This window comes from Scyliorhinus canicula, chromosome 19 (assembly GCF_902713615.1).
Source record: "Scyliorhinus canicula chromosome 19, sScyCan1.1, whole genome shotgun sequence".
In the NCBI taxonomy this organism is placed as follows: Eukaryota; Metazoa; Chordata; class Chondrichthyes; order Carcharhiniformes; family Scyliorhinidae; genus Scyliorhinus; species Scyliorhinus canicula.
The window spans coordinates 18,786,114-18,808,032 of NC_052164.1; the positions used below are offsets into that span (position 1 = coordinate 18,786,114).

General features: G+C 43.7%; 1 protein-coding gene across 2 annotated transcripts in view; it reads left to right on the plus strand.

Annotated features, from left to right (window-relative positions):
• The window catches only part of psme3 (proteasome activator subunit 3), a 43,248-nt gene extending 30,296 nt beyond the window's left edge, over positions 1-12,952 (plus strand). Inside the window, exons 7-11 of one of the 2 annotated variants that reach the window (XM_038778566.1) lie at positions 959-1,027; positions 2,822-2,889; positions 3,162-3,216; positions 5,426-5,512; positions 11,470-12,952. In XM_038778566.1, coding sequence (XP_038634494.1) covers positions 959-1,027; positions 2,822-2,889; positions 3,162-3,216; positions 5,426-5,512; positions 11,470-11,550 — 360 coding nt within the window. In that variant the 3' untranslated portion in view covers positions 11,551-12,952. Of the gene's footprint in view, positions 1-958; positions 1,028-2,821; positions 2,890-3,161; positions 3,217-4,517; positions 4,807-5,425; positions 5,513-11,469 lie in introns of those variants that run through there. The other variant, XM_038778567.1, reaches the window with a different exon arrangement.
• Positions 12,953-21,919: the final 8,967 nt, after the last annotated feature.

A 21,919-nucleotide genomic window follows, 5' to 3' on the forward strand; every position in this document is an offset into this window, starting at 1 on the left:
CCACCATTCTCATACAACCTCACAGCATAAATTTGGAAACTGACCTCCAGATGCTAATGCAAAGCTGATACATACACTGAATATGATAGGATTGCTGGTGACAATCGAGTGAACATTCAAGCTCTCTTCGCCAGTAGCTCCTTGCTGGTCACCGGAAATTCCATGATATAACTCATCATTGTACATCTTCTAAAACATTATTCTCTCGGGTAAGATACTTACGGGTGATTGATGCCACAGAATTCTACCCCAAATAACAGCAGGAATGAGGGAGAAAAATAAGAGGGAATAAGTCCACCTGTCCCACAGCAAATTTTTTAAATTGCCAAATGACCTCCCAGATTTGTCGGCCTGTGCCCATTGTAGGGATACAGGTGGCGAATGTAGTATCTAACACTGAAGGCAGTGAATGATACAAGAGGTTAAAGTTCAGATGAAAGGCCCACTCGCTATGGATTGAATTTGAGCAGCCTAGAGTTAAAATGGGAAGGGAATGCCATTGTTTTCCCCTCCCCCTTTATACAATGCCTCATGAAATGTACATAGCATATGTTTGAATATATTCCAATTATGTGTAAAGTCACATAAATGGAAACTCTGCAGAAGCAATTTGAAGCGTGTATTTAAATAGCTGACTGTGTTCTCGATGAAAGCTGCAACATGAAGAACGAAACATTTAATATTTAGAATACTAAAAAGGAAAAAGAATCAAGACGCATTAAATTGGCAGCCATAAAAACTCCTACCCTAGTTCTTTCCAGAGTATAGAAACCAAAGACTTATTAATTGCCCAATACTCGGTAAGTAAAGCCAAGAGTACATACTATTCCTTCCTTCCTTTCTTCCCTTCCCATGTGGGATTATTTTGCGTTGGAGAAAAACAATAATCATGATGACCCCCAGATGCAAGAGCTCATCTAAGTGTGCAGCTGTATAATATCCATTCTTTTGAACTTAGGTTAAAATGTGGGTTCAGCTACTAATACCAAGGATAGAAGATGGCAACAACTTTGGTGTTTCTATTCAGGTAATACCTTTCTATATTTACTTGGGTTTGCTCCCTTTTTAAAATCCTATACCTTCCATTTGTTATTTTGCATTTTGGGATGACATTTCCCCTGTGGATCAAGCTGAGAGTTGTCAGCTGGAATCGGAATACCTTTCTGCTTCAGCTACTCGTCAACATGGAGAACTCAACACATGCAGTGTGACCTGGACATGGTAAACTGCCCTGTATGTTTTAGCGGCAGCTAAGAGTCCCACCCACTCTACATGGATTGCCACACCAATTGTTGAATTGCAGTTAGCTTTGTTTTCTTTATTTATTCATGGGATATGGGCATCAATGGCATTTATTGCCTGTCTAATTGCCCTTGGGAAGATAGTGATGAGCTGCCTTCTTGAGCTGCTGCAGAACATGTGAGAGGGAATGCCAGGATTTTGACCCAGCGACAGTGAAGGAATGCATTTCCAAGTCAGGATGATGAATGACTGGGGGGCGGGGAGCTTCCAGATGGTGGGTGTTCCCAAGTCTGTCTTTTTAGATGATAGTGGTAATGGGTTTGGAAGGTACTGTGTTCTATGGAATTGGAATTGCATCTCTGCAAGGATGGCATCTAGAGTATCCACACTCATTTTATGCGAGAACCTTGCTGCTAATAAGGGTGTGGCCCCATTCACCTCCTGAACTGGATTCAAACTTAGTGCCAAATGTGAAAAGGCAGACTGTAGTTAAAGGTGTTATTTGGTCATTTCCTCAGCAATCCCTGTCTCGCCGTGCAAGAAAAAAAGGGTTATTGCAAATGCATAGTTTGCAAATAGCTTTATCCACGTGTGTGTATTCTAGAGAGTATAAATGTGCACGTGTAATATTTATTTACAAACCAAACATTATTTATGTTCCAATACAATACAAGGTGTTCCCTCCACCCCGAGATATCAGGAAAACTTTGTAAAAGTTATTAGCTGTTTAAATCGACACACAAACACACTTTGTTACATCCTGACACGAGTGGGCCTATTGGGTGATGTTTCTGTCTGACTGCCATTCATTTTAAATTGTAATTGCTGACATTTCTTGCTGTTTGATGCCAGTCTTTGCATTGAATGTTTCAGTGCAATGATGGCCATGGCTCATGTCCAGTGTGGCAAGTCTCACTGAAACTGCTGTGGATTTAACAATCTCCGTTTTCTTGTTGCCTTTTTTTTTGACCCATGCTTACAGAGGAGTGTTACTTAGAATCATAGAATAGAATCCCTACAGTGCAGGAGGCCATTCGGCCCATCGAGTCTGCACCGACCCACTGAAAGTGCACCCTAACCTAGGCCCAATCCCCCATCCTATCCTTGTAACCCCACCTAAGAGCAATTTAGCATATTCAATCCGCCTAATCTGCACATTTTTGGACTGGGAGGAAACCCACGCGAACACGGGAAGAATGTGCAAACTCCACACAGACGGTCGCCCGAGGTCGGAATCGAACCCGGGTCCCTGGTGTTGTGAGGCAGCAGTGTTAACCACTGTGCCACCGTGCCGCCCCAAGTTGAAAGCCCTTTGCTCTTTCACCAAAACTGACCCCTCCTGCATTATGGTTGTCATCTTGCATGCCCGTATCACTACATTGGAATTTAAAGGAGCAATGGGCAGAATAATGCCTTGGAGTAGATTACGGGTGACCAAGCCTTTAATGCAATATTAAATAATCTGAACAAAGGTTTAAGTATGGCAAGCCAAGATAAAATTATTATTTATGCAAACCTTGCAGTAGACCTCTTGTTGAATTTGAGAATTCTTTTGTTTCCCCTTTTCATACAATTAAAGGAAGAGACTGTTGCAGAACTTCGAACAGTTGAAAGTGAAGCTGCTTCATACTTGGATCAGATCTCCCGGTAAATACAAATTTTAATATACAAATCATAATCTGGGTTTAGTGAATTCGCATGTTTTAGGTAGAACTTTATCGCGCACAAAGGTCAATAAATATATTCTGTTTTAAAGTTTTAACATTCTTAAAACTTCAGAGCAATAGGTTATTATGTTCATTCGTCGAGTAAAATTTGTTTAATTTTTTGAGTTTTCAGTTCAGAAATAATGCTGAACTTTCTGGTTCTACACCAGCAAAACCCAAGTTAAAGCAAATTATGTATTTTTGGCTTTCTAGATACTACATTACAAGAGCAAAATTGGTGTCCAAAGTAGCAAAGTATCCCCATGTGGTAAGTGGAAATAAAATTGTACTTTGATGTGGAAATATTTTTGTCACCTTGTCTGCAGTGAAGTCCAGGTTTACTCGTTAGCTGGTTCCTATAAAATTACAAACAGTTAATCACTCTGTTCAGAACTCATTTAATCTTGTACACAATGGCTAATGGGAGATTTAGGTACATTTAACCTAACATCACTACTGAAATTAATAGTGATCTGGGTATATGCTGTTGGCACCCAGCTTTACCTCACCACCATTTATCGCAACCCGCTGTCTCCAAATTGTCAGACTGCGTTTATCTGACATCCAGTACTGAATGAGGGGAACATTTTTCCAAACAATTATTGGGAAGACCAAAGTCTTCGGTCTTGCCACAAACCCTGCTCCCTCATCACCAATTCCCTTGCTTTCTCTGGCAATTGTATGAGGCTGAACCACACTTCACAACCTCTTGTGTTGTGTTTGCCCTGGGGGACGGGACGGGGGGGGGGGGGGGGGGGGGGGGGGGGGGACGGTGGTTTCGAGCATATTCACGGTGTCGTTAAGATTGCCTCTTTCCACCATGATAACATTGGCAAATCCGCCCTGATTTTTAATGGCTAGAACGCTGCCTATGCCTTGAGCTGCCTCTGCCCTAAGCTTGGAAATCCCTCCTTAAACTCTCTGCCTCTTTTTCCTCCTTTAAAGCACTCCTTGAAGCCTACCTCTTTGAATAATCCTTGGTTATACAACCTAATATCCCCTCATGTGGCCAAGTGCCATATTTTGGTTTCTGTCTCACTGTGAAGTGCCTCAGGATGCTTTATTGCATTGCAGATAATATACAATTTCAAGCTATTATAAAATGGAGAGAGGCGAAAGTTCTGTTTTACTGATGTATTTAAAAAAACAAATCATCTCTGGTGGTGCTAATTAGAATTCAGGCTAATGAGCTGTACTCCAAAGTCACTAAATGCAGCATGTATAGAACTGCCTGCGTAAACTGGAAATCCAGGGACTGAATTCTGAGTCAGGGAACATTAGGCACGTGACCGGAACAGAAAAGGTAATTTTCAAAACAAACAACATTAAAGGCACACTGAAGCTTTACTTGCTTGTGGTCAGAGGCAATGGGACAGTATGTTTTGAAACTAAAAAAGCATTCTATTAGTCAAAAATACTAAATGGAATTATGCATTAAGAAATGTGTTTTGTAAGGCGACTGAATTGCTTAGCACTGATATGCCATCCCTTACTTAACTCGTTATAAAATCTCAATTAGATAGGAGCTCATTTGTGGACTTGTTTTGAAAACTTTTATTGCTTCCACAGCCTGGGTGCACATCTAGCCAAGGTTAATTGAGAGGGGATCTTCAGAGCTGAGGTGGAATAAGGTTCGGACAATCTCTTCCTAGTGCCCACTGGTTAGGGGTCCGCTGCAGTCGTACTTCTGGCAGCCGCAGTGTTCTTCAGAAGTTGAAATTAAATCGCTGTGCAACAGATTAAAGTGAACCAAATTTGAAACTGATCCATGTGATACCTGCCTTGAGAGTATTTGCTACTGACATTAACTGCAAAACTGAATTCTTAATAAAAAATAAAACATACAACTCCATCTACAGAATTCACGTCAAACATTGCCAGAGGATATGTTTTCCTATTTACATTCAATGCTAACACTATGAACAGAGTTCCACATGCTGCCACATATATTACTGAACTGCATCTAATATTTAATGTTGTTATTTTCCTTGTGTTGAAGGCTGGTTATTTTTTTCCAGTAATGAGACTTTTGAATCTCTCTGACACACTGCCACAGTAGGTTTTTCTTCTGTGGAAATTTGGCAATTCTTTTGGCTCCTCAACATTAACTCCTGCCGGGTCTAGCTTCTTTGTCAGATAGCTGCCAGCACCTCTTCCAAAGTCTTCACTCCATTTATGAGCATAAACGGTGAGGGCTGTTGGGGGAGGAAGCGTGCCTCTGGAGTAAATTCTGTCCTCACTTCGAGTCCGCAAGGCACACTTTAGAGTTCAGGAGATTATGGTTGACTTTCCCTCCTGTAACTCACGGATGCCGCGGTCAGTTGCAATGTCACTGTTGCCAAATCTGCTGAAATCGGCTAATTCATGATCTTAAGAATGGTGGGTAGCTTTAGCTGCTGGACACTTGAGAATGAATCCGTTTGCAGCCTTGTTTGAAAAAGAAGCTGGAGCAATAATTTACCTGCTTTGGATTTTAGGAAGATTACCGTCGCACAGTGTCCGAAATTGATGAAAAGGAATATATCAGTCTTCGATTAATTGTTTCTGAACTGAGAAATCAATATGTAAGTATACATTCAGTACAATTGTACAATGATTTAATCAAAAACTGTTTTTTTTTAAACTACTGCAGCTTTAGCACGACAGTGATCTCTTATTCTATCACTTCCTCACCTACTCCTTAAAATTCTCTCCAGCAAGACTGCCGCCACATTATAACCTTTCCTGGGCTTTCTCGGGAGACGTGGACTGGGTGGTCTCCATTCATAGTGGAGAGTGGGAATTTGCCCTCTGCATAATTGCCGGTGCATTCCAGTGTTTCAGTCTTCCATGGTGCAGTATGTTTACCGAAACCTATGTATGTGAACTTTGATCATGATATTGGTTGAAGAACCCTGAATACTGACATTAGGAACCTGGCTTTATCAACATTTCGGGTGCATTGCTGACACTAATACTCCTCTCAAGTTATAAAATTCAATGGATATTAATAGTCCAATGATATAGCTGTTGTTTGTTTTGCAGCCTGGGTGCAAATTTTATCCAGATTGACTGGATAAACATCCGTTCTCTGCTGATCAAAGGGTGAAGTGAAATTGGGCAGTTTCAGTCCGATTCCTAAAGGTGATCAGTCCAGTAAACCTCTGAAGTTTCAGGGATGACTGGTATGGGACATGGTGAATTCCTACTGGCAAAGTGGCTCCCAAAACACATTGTGCAAAAGTCATTGTTGAGGACAATTTTAAACAAGTCTCACATCTGACCCATGGCTGGCAGCAGTTAGTAACGGTCAAGTGCAAAGTAAAATCTACTTTGTTTTTAAATCGTTGCCGAATGCCTAATGAACATCTAGTGACAATCAATCTGAGAGCGACAGAGATAAACTTTGTGGTTAAGATGGCTGCAAAATGGCATGCCTGCCAATGAAAATTCAGATCCGAGAACATCGTTTACCCTCTTGGATTCTGTAATGAAATACCTGAGATTGACAAAGTCATTAACTGACTGATCTAATCAATGTGCTTCACCAGTGATTCCTGGTGCGATAAACCTGATGGGATTCTTCCCAGTGAGTTTCACGTAACCATCCTGACCCCGTGGCCCTAGTCCATACGATGGCATTGGCCAGGCAACAAACAGGATATTTACCAGTTCTACAGTTATGTGCTTAAGCTGGCTCGACTTGGATAACTGGGATGGGTTACCCGGGTTGGGCAAACCAACCATCCTTGGGAGATTTCCCTGCCTCCGTTTGGATTTTTACCATATTCCAACTGGCGGGTATAAAAACCCAGTAAACCCAACTCTGAAGTTTCAGATGTAGAAATTAATCTCGGGCAGTGGCACAAAACGCTTGATGTCGGATCAGCCACCCGTTTTGTCTCCCTGCCCGAGGTGAATTTCTACCCTTTTGAGTATTTTTCTCCTTTCCCTATTCATTCCACCCCCATCCCATTCTTTCCAAAATGTTTAACTTTTTCTGTGTCAAACTGAAAACGGGAAATGCCGAAAATGCTCAGTAGGTCTGAAAGCGCCCGAGTTAAGCCAAACAAAGTTAAACTTCTGCTTCATTGATCTAAAACATGGACTCGGTTTCTCCCTCTGTGGGTGCGAACCAAAACCACTGCGAATGTCTAGCATCCATGGCCTTTTGCTTTTGTATTTGTATCGACATATTGGTTTGGAAATTGTGTTGAGTGCATAAAGGGAAGAGGTGAATGGGTAATTTTGCCTTTTGCTCCGAAAGCGAATAAGTTGATGCTTTTAATTGTCCTGTTGCATCACGGATATTTATAGATACCATTAAGGTTTAGAGTAGCCTTACTCTGCTGGCTGCTGAGAAACTGCAACCTTATGGATTGCATGGAGGTGTTTCGGGTCTGATCATATTACGCAGAGCTGGCGTTTGAGCATTGGGACACTTTTTTGCTGCAGGACTATACTCCCAAAGTTCCCTTCTATCACACTCGGGTTTTAGAGCTTATGTGGTCATCTATTCAGAGTTATTTTTAAACATAGAACATTACAGCGCACTACAAGCCCTTCGGCCCTCGATGTTGCGCCGACCTGTGAAACCACTCTAAAGCCCATCTACACCCTTATCATCCATATGTTTATCCAATGACCATTTACATGCCCTTAGCGTTGGCGAGTCCACTGCTGTTGCAGGCAGAGCATTCCATGCCCTTACTACTCTCTGAGTAAAGAACCTACCTCTGACATCTGTCCTATATCTATTTCCCCTCAATTTAAAGCTATGTCCCCTCGTGCTAGCCATCACCATCCGAGGAAAAAGGCTCTCGCTGTCCACCCTATCTAATCCTCTGATCATCTTGTATGCCTCAATTAAGTCACTTCTTAACCTTCTTCTCTCTAACGAAAACAGCCTTAAGTACCTCAGCCTTTCCTCATATGATCTTCCCTCCATACCAGGCAACATCCTGGTAAATCTCCTCTGCACCCTTTCCAATGCTTCCACATCCTTCCTATAATGTGGTGACCAGAACTGCACTCAATACTCCAAATGCGGCACACCAGAGTTTTGTATAGCTGCAACATGACCTCATGGCTCCGAAACTCAATCCATCTACCAATAAAAGCTAACACACCGTACGCCTTCTTAACAGCCCTATCAACCTGGGGTGCAACTTTCAGGGATCTATGTACATGGACACCGAGATCTCTCTGCTCATCCACGCTACCAAGAATCGTACCATTAGCGCAGTACTCTGTCTTCCTGTTACTTCTTCCAAAATGAATCACCTCACACTTTTCTGCATTAAACTCCATTTGCCATCTCTCAGCCCAGCTCTGCAGCTTATCTATGTCCCTCTGTAACCTGGAACATCCTTCCGCACTGTCCACAACTCCACTGACTTTAGTGTCATCCGCAAATTTACTCACCCATCCTTCTACGCCCTCCTCCAAGTCATTTATAAAAATGACAAACAGCAGTGGCCCCAAAACAGATCCTTGTGGTATACCACTAGGAACTGAACTCCAGGCTGAACATTTCCCATCAACCACCACCCTCTGTCTTCTTACAGCTAGCCAATTTCTGATCCAAACTGCTAAATCACCCTGAATCCCATGCCTCTGTATTTTCTGAAATAACCTACCGTGGGGAACCTATTCAAATGCTTGACTGAAATCCATATACACCACATCAACTGCTTTACCCTCATCCACCTGTTTGGTCATCTTCTCAAAGAACTCAATAAGGTTTGTGAGGCACGACCTACCCTTCACAAAACCGTGTTGAGTGTCCCTAATCAAATTATTCCTTTCTAGATGATTATACATCCTATCTCTTATAAACCTGTCCAAGATTTTGCCCACAACAGAAGTAAGGCTCACTGTCTATGGTTACCGGAGTTGTCTCTATTCCCCTTCTTGAACAAGGGGACAACATTTGCTATTCTCCAGTCTTCTGGCACTATTCCTGTAGACAATGACGACATAAAGATCAAAGCCAAAGGCTCAGCTATCTGCTCCCTAGCTTCCCAGAGAATCCTAGGATAAATCCCATCCGGTCCAGGGGACTTATTTATTTTCACACTTTCCAAAATTGCTAACACCTCCTCCTTATGAACCTCAGGCCCTTCTAGTCTAGTAGCCCATATCTCGGTATTCTCCTCGACCACATTGTCTTTTTCCAGTGTGAATACTGACGAAAAATATTCATTTAGCACCTCTCTTATCTCCTCGGACTCCACGCACAACTTCCCACTACTGTCCTTGGCTGGCCCTACTCTTACCCTATTCATTCTTTTATTCCTGACATACCTATAGAAAGCTTTAGGGTTATCCTTGATCCTACCTGCCAAAGACTTCTCATGTCCCCTCCTGGCTCTTAGCTCTCTCTTCATGTCTCATCTTTACATAAGCCTCCTTCTTCCTTTTGACAAGTGATTCAACTACTTTAGTAAACCACGGTTCCCTCGCTCGACCACTTCCTCCCTGCCTGACAGGTACATACTTATCAAAGACACGCAGTAGCTGTTCCTTGAACAAGCTCCACATTTCAATTGTGCCCATCCCCTGAAGTTTCCTTCCCCATCCTATGCATCCTACGTCTTGCCTCACATCATCATAATTGCCTTTCCCCCAACTATAACTCTTGCCCTGCGGTATATACCTATCCCTTTCCATCGCTAAAGTAAACGTAACTGAATTGTGGTCACTATCACCAAAGTGCTCACCTACCTCCAAATCTAACACCTGTCCTGGTTCATTACCCAGTACCAAATCCAATGTGGCCTCGCCTCGTGTTGGCCTATCTACATACTGTGTCAGGAAACCCTCCTGCACACATTGGACAAAAACGGACCCATCTAATGTACTCGAACTATAGCATTTCCAGTCGATATTTGGAAAGTTAAAGTCCCCCATAACAACTACCCTGTTACTTTCGCTCCTATCCAGAAAATTCCCAACAGGGTAACCTCTCCCTTCCTGTTTCTAACCTCAGCCCATACTACCTCAGTAGATGAGTCCTCATCAAACGTCCTTTCTGCCACCATAATACTGTCCTTGACCAACAATGCCACCCCTCCCCCTCTTTTACCACCTTCCCTGAGCTTACTGAAATATCTAAACCCCGGAACGGCAACAACCATTCCTGTCCCTGCTCTATCCATGTCTCCGAAATGGCAACAACATCAAAGTCCCAGGTACCATCCCATGCTGCAAGTTCACCCACCTTATTCTGGATGCTCCTGGCGTTGAAGTAGACACACTTTTTAAACCACCTTCCTGCCTGCCGGTATACTCCTGCAACCTTGAAATCTTACTCATGAGCTCAGTACTCTCAACCTCCTGTATACTGGAGCTACAATTCAGGTTCCCAAACCCCTGCCGAATTAGTTTAAACCCTCCCGAAGAGCATTAGCAAATTTCCCCCCCAGGATATTGGTACCCCTCTGGTCCAGGTGCAGACCATCCCGCATGTAGAGGTCCCACCTACCCCAGAATAAGCCCCAATTATCCAGGTATCTGAAACCTTCCCTCCTGCACCATCCCTGTAGCCACGTGTTCAAGTGCTCTCTCTCCCTATTCCTCGTCTCGCTAGCATGTGGCACGGATAACAATTCAAAGATAATAACTCAGTTTGTTCTAGCTCTAAGTTTCCACCCTAGCTCCCTGAATTCCTGCCTTCCATCCCTATCCCTTTTGCTACCTATGCCGTTGGTACCTATGTGGACCACGACTTGGGGCTGCTCCCCCTCCCACTTAAGGATCCCGAAAACACGATCCGAGACATCACTGACCCTGGCACCTGGGAGGCAACCTTGATACGAAAAAGATGTATCAAGTAACGTTTTAGCCGATTTATTCTCCAAAACCAGATGATGCAAAGCAACTTTCAGTCCATGTGGCGAGAGGTCCCTGTATCCAAAAATATGAGCCACACTCATTTTCTAGTACCTGCAGCTTTGTTCAATTGAATGTGAGCCAAAAGAGCACTTCACCGGTAGGTCGCATTTTGGGGTTATGCAGACTTCCAGGTGGGAATAATAGAATTTCCTGGTCACTGAGGATCTCAATTGCTATATCTTAAAATTGAGTGGAATACAGTTGTTATTTCTCCATATGAGTGAATTCCTGATGCGCTGTACCCAACGGATGCAAAGTGGGGTGAAGCAGCATGTCCACTGGTTGATGCTGCTCTTGCTCACCTGGGCAAACCTCTTAGGCAGAGACCCGAGACTATACAATGGGGCACAAAATAAACTCTTAGGTGGATTGGCCTTAGGGGCTAGATTGCCCCTTAGTATGCAAAAGGTTAGGTGGGGTTACTGGGTTATGGGATAGGTGTACTGCTATTTCAGAGGACCGGCGCAGGTGTGATGGGCCGAATGGCCTCCTTCATGGCAGGAATTCTATGACTTGCAGCCAGACAGTCTACTTTGATTTGAATCCAGGTTGCATAGATGTAAAGCTGCTAATTTACTGTTCTCATTGTTATCCAAGGAAGATGACATTGTAAATTTTAAAACATCGCATTTTGTCCCCCTAACAGGTAACATTACATGATATGATCATCAAAAATATTGAGAAAATCAAACGACCCAGGAACAGCAACACGGATGCACTGTACTAACGCGTGCATGCTTCGTGAATTGGAATCCAACCTTTGTAATCCCAAATATATAAGACCGTGAATGCCTTGGCTTTGTTACGCGAGATTGGTCTTGTTGAGATGGAAAGAATGGATTGAAAAATGAAGCACAGAGTTCTTTGCATTTTAGTGAAATAGCTGAAAAGGGATTTCCATTCATCTTTTATTTTTTTTTGTGATGTATAGAGGTTTTTAATCCTCAGGAATTCTTTCTCATTTGCTTGACAGATCTCTTTGTAATGTACAGTGTTAGTGATCTTAGCAAAGAATTCTGTTTAGAAGCGCGGTTCATTTCAACACATGGCATTTTTCTGTTTCTTGCACATCCTTCCCTCATTTTTAAAAAAAAGTTACAGTTCACGAAAGATGATGTGTAAAATATCCTGTAAATGCTGAACGATTAGTCGTGTACAGCTTTTGTATACAGGAAAATAGCCACAGAACACTGGCCACATGTCTGCAGGCTGCTAATGGTACAAAGGAGCACCCATTGCACCGTATTTTATGATAAACCTACTGACCTGTCCCCTGATCACCTGTGAACATTTCTGTTGAGAAGTATTTGAATGTTAAGTTGTGCTGTGTGCTTAGTGTGAACCTCCATAGTGGGGATAAATTAAGTTTTAAATTCTACGTAAATTACGTATTGCTATGATTTTTCTAATTACCCTAAATTAGGATACCGAGTTGGCGGCTCCAGTTTAACTTCCTCAGCTTCCTTTTTCTTGTGAAATCACTCGCAGTTTTTAAACTCCTATCTCTGCACTTTTGCAGTACTCACTGTCCCCCATCCACTTCTTTTCTTGCAAGGGTTGAGAATGTTGTGCTCATTAGTCAAGAACTTGTGGGGTGGAACACAGATCAAAATTTGCTGGTGAGCCCAACTTTCAGACCATGACTTACAAAACTATATAAGACCTAATAAAACATTCCTCCTAGATAACGTGTGTTGGGATCTCTGTCTGATGATGTGTGCGGTAACTTTGTATTTTGTAAGCTGATCACACTGCACAATGCAGTTACGGGAACATTGCTCCACAGACTACACAACAAAACATAGTTTAATGAAGATTGACGTTAAGGTGCAAACAGACGAGCTAGTCTGCTGGGTTTATACAATCAATATTAAATTAAAATAGATTCATTTTTAACTGTAATTTAAGAATACTGTCCTACTCATTAGATTTGTCTTTCAAACTCTTCATTTAATTTGCTTTTATTCACTTGACTTGCTTTCTTATTGTTTATCACCCTCTTTGCACCAAGGTTTGCCGCAAATCTGGGTAAGCAAAGCCAACTGAAGTACTAAAATGTAATGGTGGCTTAGAAACCCAATTAACTGTGCATTCTGTTGAAATCATTAAAGTCTCCAGCAAAGACAAAATAATGATGTGACTCGCGCATAATTAGCAGAAAATGTGGGCCTTCTCTTCTCAAAAACGCAGCTTGAATGGAATTTACCTTCCAGAACCACAATGACTTGTCACTCTGGTACTTCATATCTGTTACAAAATGGTTGACTCCTTCAAAACTTGAGCAGTTGGTTGATGGGGGAAGCTGGTGTCTGCAGCGGTTTTTATTTTCAACAGTGCAAGCATTGTTCTGATTTATCTTGAAATGGTTAGTATAATGAGGCCACATGGGACCCTGGGGATCTGAGCGCTTTTCTAATGACCCTCTGCAACCTTGAATAGTCCTTTGCAGTAGAGCCTTTTTAAAAACAAACTATGTCCATAAATACCTATTTTTCCAGATGTATTCTGCAGCTGCAAGTGATTTTTAAATTTTTAAAAATTAATTTAAGGAGTGTGGGCGTGGCTGGCTAGGTCTGCTTTTATTGCCCGTCCTTAATTGCCCTTGAGAAGGTGGTGGTGAGCTGCTGCCATAAACCACTGCAGTCCCTGTCAACCCAGTAATTAGATTTCACCGTGAGCCTGAAGCCTTTCTGTTGATGATGATTTCTGCCAGAATAACAGGGGTTCTGTGTCACTTAAATTTTTCTGTTCTCCAGCTTCACTTGGCTAACTTGTAAAGCTTTTGGTCTCAGAATCAATGCCTGCAAATTTTTTTAGTGTCGGGAGCTCACAGCAATAAAAATAAATAAACTTGAACGATGCATATCCAAATGAGTTCAAGAAAACATTCTCATTCTACTAATGAGCATGTACGTGTTGCTCATTCAAATGAATATAAAGTACAATTTGTGTGATGCGTTCCTCCAAGTAACACAATTCTGTAGCCTAAACATGTCATCTGATTTGTTTTCTATACAAGCTTCCACTGGTACGATCAGATGCAACTTTATTGAGCAGTATAGTCCTGTTACTGTGCTTCCATCTTCATCCTGTAGTACTACGTGTGCCCCAATACTAGGCTATAATCTTTTCTCTGCAAAGCACAATGGAAAATTATTTTTGAGTAGGACAGAATCTTAATGGAAGAATAAGTTTGTAATGGCTGTTTGTGAGTGTGTAGTGACATTTAAAGCGTAGCCAGAATGTAGTAGGCCAGTGTCATTCATCAACAGCTGAAAGAAAATATTTATTTATTGGCAGTGAACTTGTAAATGAAAGGACCAAAAGCTAAATATTCAGTCATTGTACTTGAATCCCAGCCCTGACCAGCTCGACAAAGTCAATTGAGCAGTGAGGGTTTGAGTGAAAACCTGAAGGTAAATGGGATTTTTTTCTTTTGTTCCAATGTGTTTGTGAGTTGATGAGTAAAAAAAACTGATTGTAACTGCAGCTTGTGTTCACTACCATGGAATGCGTAGCCTTTGCTTGAGATATCTGGATTATTAGATGTAGAGATTGGTAAGAGAAGTGGGATCTCCCCTGTCATCCCCCTGCCAATAATACTCCTGCACAGAATAATTTCCGCTCCGAATTCTTAAAAACCTAAAACTTTCTCCTTTTTGAAACGATACCTGCAAATGTGTGAATGTAATTTGTAAGCAAGAAAGCAGAAATTATGCACTTGAGATGTTGAGCTAGAATATGAATATAGATTAGCCATTCCATGTAATAGTGAACTTGTTCTGTTGAAATTTGAATATTTTATTACCTGGTCCAGGCAATAGTTGAAATTATCTGATTGACCGCTTTACGTCTGAAACTTCAGCCTGCTTTATATTTTAGAGTCTCTAGGTGCTTTCACTCTGGTCTCAGCAATAAATATTTTGTCACTCATGTTATTAATTACTCTTCTTAATTCAAAGATTACCTGAAATGGGGTAAAGGTTACAGCATTCTCTTTGGCATCCCATGTATTTTTTTACAAACCTCACTAGACTTAAAATAAATCAATTTAGCATAGTCCCATTTTTAGCACACTTGTCCCAATATTGATGTGGAAAAATACTGATCGCTCCAGAAAGACGACTCCTTTCATTTTCTGACTTCTTGCAAAAGACGAGGTTGTAGCTATCTTCGCCAGAAGTACCTGCCCCATCTCGGCCTCCACCTGAAATCCTCCGCATCACAGGTGCCAGTCTTCAGCCAATTCGATTCACTCCACGTGATATCAAGAAACGGCTGAAGATGCTGGATACTGCAAAGACAATGGCCGCAGACAACATTCTGGGAATTGTACTGAAAGCTTGTGCTCCAAAACTAGCCGTGCCCCTAGCCAAGCTGTTTCGGTACAACACTGGCATCTACCTAGCAATATGGAAAATTGCTCAAGTATGTCCTGTCCACAAAGAGTAGGACAAACCTATCAACCCTACTGCTATCAACAGCCGAGAGATGTAGTGTGTCAACAGTGCTGTCAAGCAGCACTTACTCAGTAATAGCCTGCCCTGCTGGAACCTAAACTATAATAGAATATACTCCTTCATCCCACCTATATCTGCACAAATGTAAACATTTTAAAGGATAGCGCAACATTACAGAATATATCTTTGTTCTCGGTACTTACACAGTCCCTGTAAACCAACTGTGGTCAGACGCACCCCACTCTGAAACCCAGTGACCAATGTGATCCAATACCCTTCCCCCCCCCCCCCCCCCCCCGCCCCAGATAATTACCCTATTGTGAGTCAACTGGTCTCACTGGAACTTCAATTTCTACAGTTTCCAAACCACTCTTGACAAACCGTGCCGTGGAATATTCTCCCTAATAGTGCTTTCGCTCAGATGTTCACTTCCAGGATTTCAACCTCTTTCCTGTATTCCTCTGCCTTGGTTTGCTACATGCATTCAGTAGTAGTTCTCTCTGCGCCCTTTGTTCAATTTCCAGTTCCTATTGTCCCTTTGACTATAGTCTTCCTGAGATTTCTCTCTTCATTCCCTGATTTCTGATGCTATCTGTTCTTTGGCTTCTGGGGCCTACTTTCTTGCCCTTACTCTATTGTCCTGCTGCTCTTCTGGCAGTATCTGTGAGAGCTGCTACCTCTCCAGCTGCCTGGATCCAACTGCTACTAGGTCCAGCTTAAAACTAAACTCAGCATCATGCGAGTCGACATTTGCTTGCTTCCCGTCGTAAACCCTTTAAGCACAATGCCCTTTAAACACAATGTAGGCAATGGTTTGAAATGAAACCAAAACCTACAAACATGCACGCACCTTTGTTTAACATGAATCTTAACTAAAGTTTTAACCTTTTCTTACACACAAACAAAAAATTAAACACCTAATATCCAAAAATACAAATATAGGTTACTTAAAAGTTGCCTGTTTTCTGACAATGCTCAATTTAGGTTCCACCAGGGCCTCTCCGTTCTTGATCTCGTTACAGTCTGAATCCAAACATGGACAAAGGAACTGAACTTGTGAGGTGAGTTCGTAGTGACTGTCCTTTTTTTTTTTTTTTTTATTTAAAATTTAGATTACCCAATTATTTTTTCTATTAAGGGGCAATTTAGCGTGGCCAATCCACCTACTCTGCACATTTTTGGGTTGTGGGGGCGAAACCCACGCAGACACGGGGAGAATGTGCAAACTCCACACGGACAGTGACCCAGAGCCGGGATCGAACCTGGGACCTCAGCGCCGTGAGGCGGTTGTGCTAACCACTAGGCCACCGTGCTGCCCGTAGTGACTGTCCTTGACATTAAGGCAGCATTTGACCAAATATGGCATCAAGGAGCCCTAGCAAAACTTGGAGTCAAATGGGAATTTGGTAAAACTCTCCGCTGGTTGGAGTCATACCTAGTACAAAGGAAGATGTTTGTGTTTGTCAATCATTTATTTTCTGGGACATCGCTGCAGGTGTTCCTCAGGGTAGTGTGCGAGACCAACAATCTTCAGTTGCTTCATCAACTATCTTCCCTCCATCATAAGGCCTGTAGTGGGAATGTTGCGAATCATTGCACAACGTTCAGTATTATTCGCGACTCCACTGATCCTGAAGCAGTCTACATCCATGTGCAGCAAGACCTGGGCAATGATCTGGTTTGGGTGGATAAGGGCAATAAACATACAAGCCACGGTTCCAGGCAATGACTGTCAGAAACTGCTCAAACCTGTGGCTGCATGAGAAAGTCTTAGAAGGGTGGGAATTCTGTGGAGAGTAACTTACCTCCAAAGCCTGTCCGCCAACTACAAGCTATAAGTCAAGTGTGTAATGGAATACTCTCCGTTTGCCTGGATGAGTGCAGCTCTAACAACATTCAAGAAGCTCAACACCATCCAGGAAAAGCAGCCTCCCTGATTGGCAGTCCATTCACTACCTTAAATGTTCACTCCCTCCACTACCAATATACAATGGCAGTGTGTATAGTATGCAAGATGCACTGCAGCAACTCATCGAAGTATCTTTGGCAGTACCTTCCTAACACATGACCCCTGCTACTTAGAAGAAAAAAACCTAGCATTCTGCAATGGGGTCTACTTCAACATGGAGTACAAGGTACATTGTAATGGGTCTGGACCAGAACTCCAATTTTGGTTAAGATCCTGAACTAGTACTTAACTATTTGCATTTGGTAAAACTGTGAGGAAACGTTACTGCATCACAGGACTGATACCACTGAGCAGTAGATAGCTTTTATGTTGGGCTGGTTTAGCTCAGTTGGCTAGACAGCTCGTTTGTGATGCAGAACAAGGCCAGCAGTGCGGGTTCAATTCCCGTACCAGCTGAGAATTCTGAATTCATCCTCTGTGTACCCGAACAGGCTGGTAGCCCGACAAAGTAATCTGGGGGAGGAAAGATTGCGGAGACGGTTGCATCAATCACATTGGAGATGCTGGCGGGGGTGATGGTGCAGGAGTTGACGAGGTTTGGAAGGCAACTGGAGGGGCAATTTGAGAGGCAAGGAACTTAGATTAAAGAGTCATTTAAAGCCACCATCGAGGAGATGTTGGACCCGATATGCGAGCAGCTGGGCAAGACGCCCAGAGATGTGAAGGAGGGAGGGGAGATGCTGAAGGGTGTGGAGAAGGCCTTGTCGAGGTTTGAAACAGCTTGCCTCATTGGAAGCTGAAATGCTGTTCGTGCCGGAGAGGAATAAGAGCCTGAAAGCTAAAGTTGAGGGTCTGGAGAACAGGTCGAGGCGCCTGAATCTGAGTGGTAGGTTTGCCAGAGGGCCAACTGAGCGTTTTTGCAGAGAGGTACTCCCAATAGGTGGGGTTTTTTCTTTTGTTTCTTTCGCTTGAGGCCAGGATCATGGGGGATGGTAAGGCAGCTGGATTGATAGTGTTTGGAGGGGAAGAGGAGCCTGGTAAGGATGTTGGGATTTGGACAAGGGAGTATGGAGGGTGGGCTGGGGGGGGAGGGGGGGGTGTGGGGAGGGGGGGGTGTGGGGAGGGGGGGGAGGGGGGGGTGTGGGGAGGGGGGGGTGTGGGGAGGGGGGGGTGTGGGGAGGGGGGATGTAGGGAGCTAACAGTGACCAGGGGATTTTCTTTGTCTCACCAATAGGGTGGGGCGAGTGGCCATCTTGAGTGGGCCTGGAGCCTGTGATGGAGGTATGATGCATCACGGTGGTAATGGTTGACTCGAGGGTTAGTCACCTGGAACATGAGAGTCGGGGGGGGGGGGGGGGGGGGGGGGGGGTTGAGAGGCAGAAAGACAGTGATGCTTTTTAAACATTTAAAGAGTTTGGGTGCCGATGTGTTTTTACAAGAGACCCATTTGCGGGGGTTTGGCGTTTCCCACGGGGGAGTAATTGTGGGATGATTTGGAGGCGCCACTGGACCTGGATGTACAGGAGGATTCTGGACTCGTCTGTTGGGAACATTATGAGTATCTTGCAGAGGTTTGGTGCCTTCTCCGGTTACAAAATGAACATAAGGAAGAGTGAATATTTTGTGGTCGGAGAGGAGAACCCGATTGGGGGGTTGCCGTTTTGGTTAGCGGGCTCTAGTTGTGGATACTTTGGAGGCCAGGTGGCTGGGGATTGGGCATGGCTACGGAGTCATAGAGCCATAGATGTTTACAGCATGGAAACAGGCCCCTCGGCCCAGCTTGTCCAAGCCACCCAGTTTCTATCACTAAGCTAGTCCCACTTGCCCAGATTTGGCCCATATCCCTCTATACCCACTCTGCCCATGTAACTGTCTAACTGCTTTTAAAGGAAAAAAGGGTACCCACCTCTACCACTGCCTCTGGCAACCTGTTCCAGCTCACCACCCTCTCTGTGAAAAGATTTCCCTTCTGGTCACTTTTGGATCTCTTCCCTCTCACCTTAAACCTATGCCCGCTAGTTCTAGACTCCTCTACCTTTGGGAAAAGATGTTGGCCATCCACCTTATCTATGCTCCTCATTATTTTATAGATCTCTATAAGATCAGCCCTAAGCCTCCTACATCCCGGGGAAAAAGTCCCATCCTGTCCTTATAACTCAGACCATCAAGTCCTGATAGCATCTTCATAAATCTCTTCTGCATTCTTTCTAGTTTAACACTATCCGTCCTATAATGAGGTGAGCAGAACTGAACACAGTATTCCATGTGTGGTCTTACCAATGTCTTGTACAACTTCAACAAGACGTCCCAACTCCTGTATTCAATATTCTGACCAATAAAACCTAGCATGCTGAATGCCTTCTTCACCACCCTGTCCACCTGCGACTCCACCTTCAAGGAGCTATGAACCTGTACCCCTAGATCTCTTTGTTCTGTAACTCTCCCCAACTCCCTACCATTAACTGAGTAGGTCCTGGTCTGATTTTATCTACCAAAATGCACCACCCCACATTTGTCCAAATTAAACTCCATCTGCCATTCATCGGCCCACTGGCCCAATTGGCCAAGATCCTGTTGCAATCTTATATAACCTTCTTCACTATCCACTATGCCACCAATCTTACTAACCATGCCTCCTACATTCTCATTGAAATTAATATATATAACAAATAACAGTGGACCTAGCACCGATCCCTGAGGCACACCGCTGGTCACAGGCCTCCAGTTTGAAAAAAAACCCTCCACAACCACCCTTTGGCGTCGGTCACCAAGGCAATTTTGTATCCAATTGGCTACCTCACCCTGGATTCCGTGAGATTTATCCTTTTGCAACAACCTACCATGCAATTCCTTGTCAAAGGCCTTGCTAAAGTCCACGTAGACAACGTCGGAGGTTGAACGATACGAGCTTGGTGAGTAGAGTTAAGGCAGACCTACAGAGGTGGGATATTCTCCCATTATCTTTGGCGGGCTGGGTCCAATCAGTTAAGGTGAACATCTTACCGAGATTTTTGGTTTTATTTCAGTGTCTCCTGGTGTTCCTGCCCAAATCTTTTTTCTGAAGGGTGGATGGCTTATCTCCAGCTTTATTTGGTTGGGTAAAGCCCTGACAATTTGGAGGGGGATCCTTCAGTGGGACAGACCGGCCGGGGGTCCTGTGCTGCCAAACTTGCTATTCTATCACAGGGCAGCCAACGAAGGTATTGAGGTGGTCCAGGGATCCGGGGTCTCTCTGGGTTCAGATGGAGTCTGGTCATTACAGAAGGACAAGCTTGGAGGCATTGGTAACGGCACCAGTTCCAGTGACGACGGCAAGATACTCGACGAACCCAGGGATGGTGTCCACATTAAAAATATGCAGGAAACTCTGTCAGCAGTTGAATTGAGGATAACCTCAAGGCTCGCTCCCATTTGTGTTAACCACCTGTTTGAGCTGGCGAGCCTGGATATCAAATGCGATGCATGGAAGGAGAAAGGGTTGAAGAGAGTTTTCCTGGAAGGGTGCTTTGCCAGCCTGGAAGAATTGAAGGAGAGGTTTAGGCTGTCCAGCTTGGACATGTTTAGGTACCTCCAGGTTTGGAGCTTTGTGAGGAGGATGTTCCAGGTTTTCCCGGTAGTGCTGCCATCATCCTTATTGGGGAGAAGTCTCTCCTGTTCGGGATTGGAGGAGGGCAGTATGTCCACCATGTATGAATGATCATCGTAGGGGAAGAGTTGAATTCGGTGGAAGGGGTAAAGGCTAAATGGATGGAGGAATCGGGGCCACTGGAGAAGGAGGTATGGAGTGAGGCATGTTGGAGGATGAGTACCATATTGCCATGTGTGAGACTGAGCCTGATCCAGGAAACGGTAATGTTTCGAACGCACCTCACTAAGGCAAGGAGTCGGGTTTTTGAGGGACTGGAGGATAGTTGTGAGTGTTGTTCAAAAGGCTGGAAAACCACACACACATGTTCTGGCCCTGTTCTAATCTGGCGGGTTTTTGGAGGTTCTTTTTAAGAACCGTGTTGGCGATCCTAAATATTGAGCAGAACTCTGCTTTTCGGTGGCTATGTTTGAAGTTTCCGATGTGCTGGAGCCGCCGGTATGTCCTTGCCTTCGCCTCACTGGTGGTGCGGAGACAGATCCTGTTTGGCGGGAGGCTAGCAACGCCGCCGAGTGCTTTGGCGTGATTGGGGGTTTTATTGAAGTTGATGCACCTCGGGAAGGTCGACACGCCACGAGGGAGTCGATTGAAGGTGGAGACTGATTATTTTTATTTCAGAGTGTTCGACACTGTTAGCTGTTGGAGGTGGGAAGGTGTAAACGGGCGGGGGGGTTCTCGTTTCTTGGATTGAAAGGTTGATTTTGGGTTGTTTGACATTTGGGTTATTGTTTGTAATTCTGTATAAAATGTTAACTTTAATAAAAACATTTTTTTAAACAGTAATATGAATTACAGGTGACTGGATCCATCTTGCATTCACCTGCGATGCTGCTTATCACACAACAGATGGATTTTAATACGAATAAATAGCCTTCCTATTAATATAGGGGGAGCAGTGCCTGAAGATGCTTGTAGAGAAACATGGGTCCCATTTATTACTCAATGTGTTCTGACATATCCCATGGTAGAATCGGAGTGTTAGAGCCTGTGTCTAGCTTGTGTAAACAGAGCACTGAAGAGAGTTGGTTTGTATGTCACTTCCACTGCCCTGGATTGGCACAGAGGTTGGATGCAGTGACAA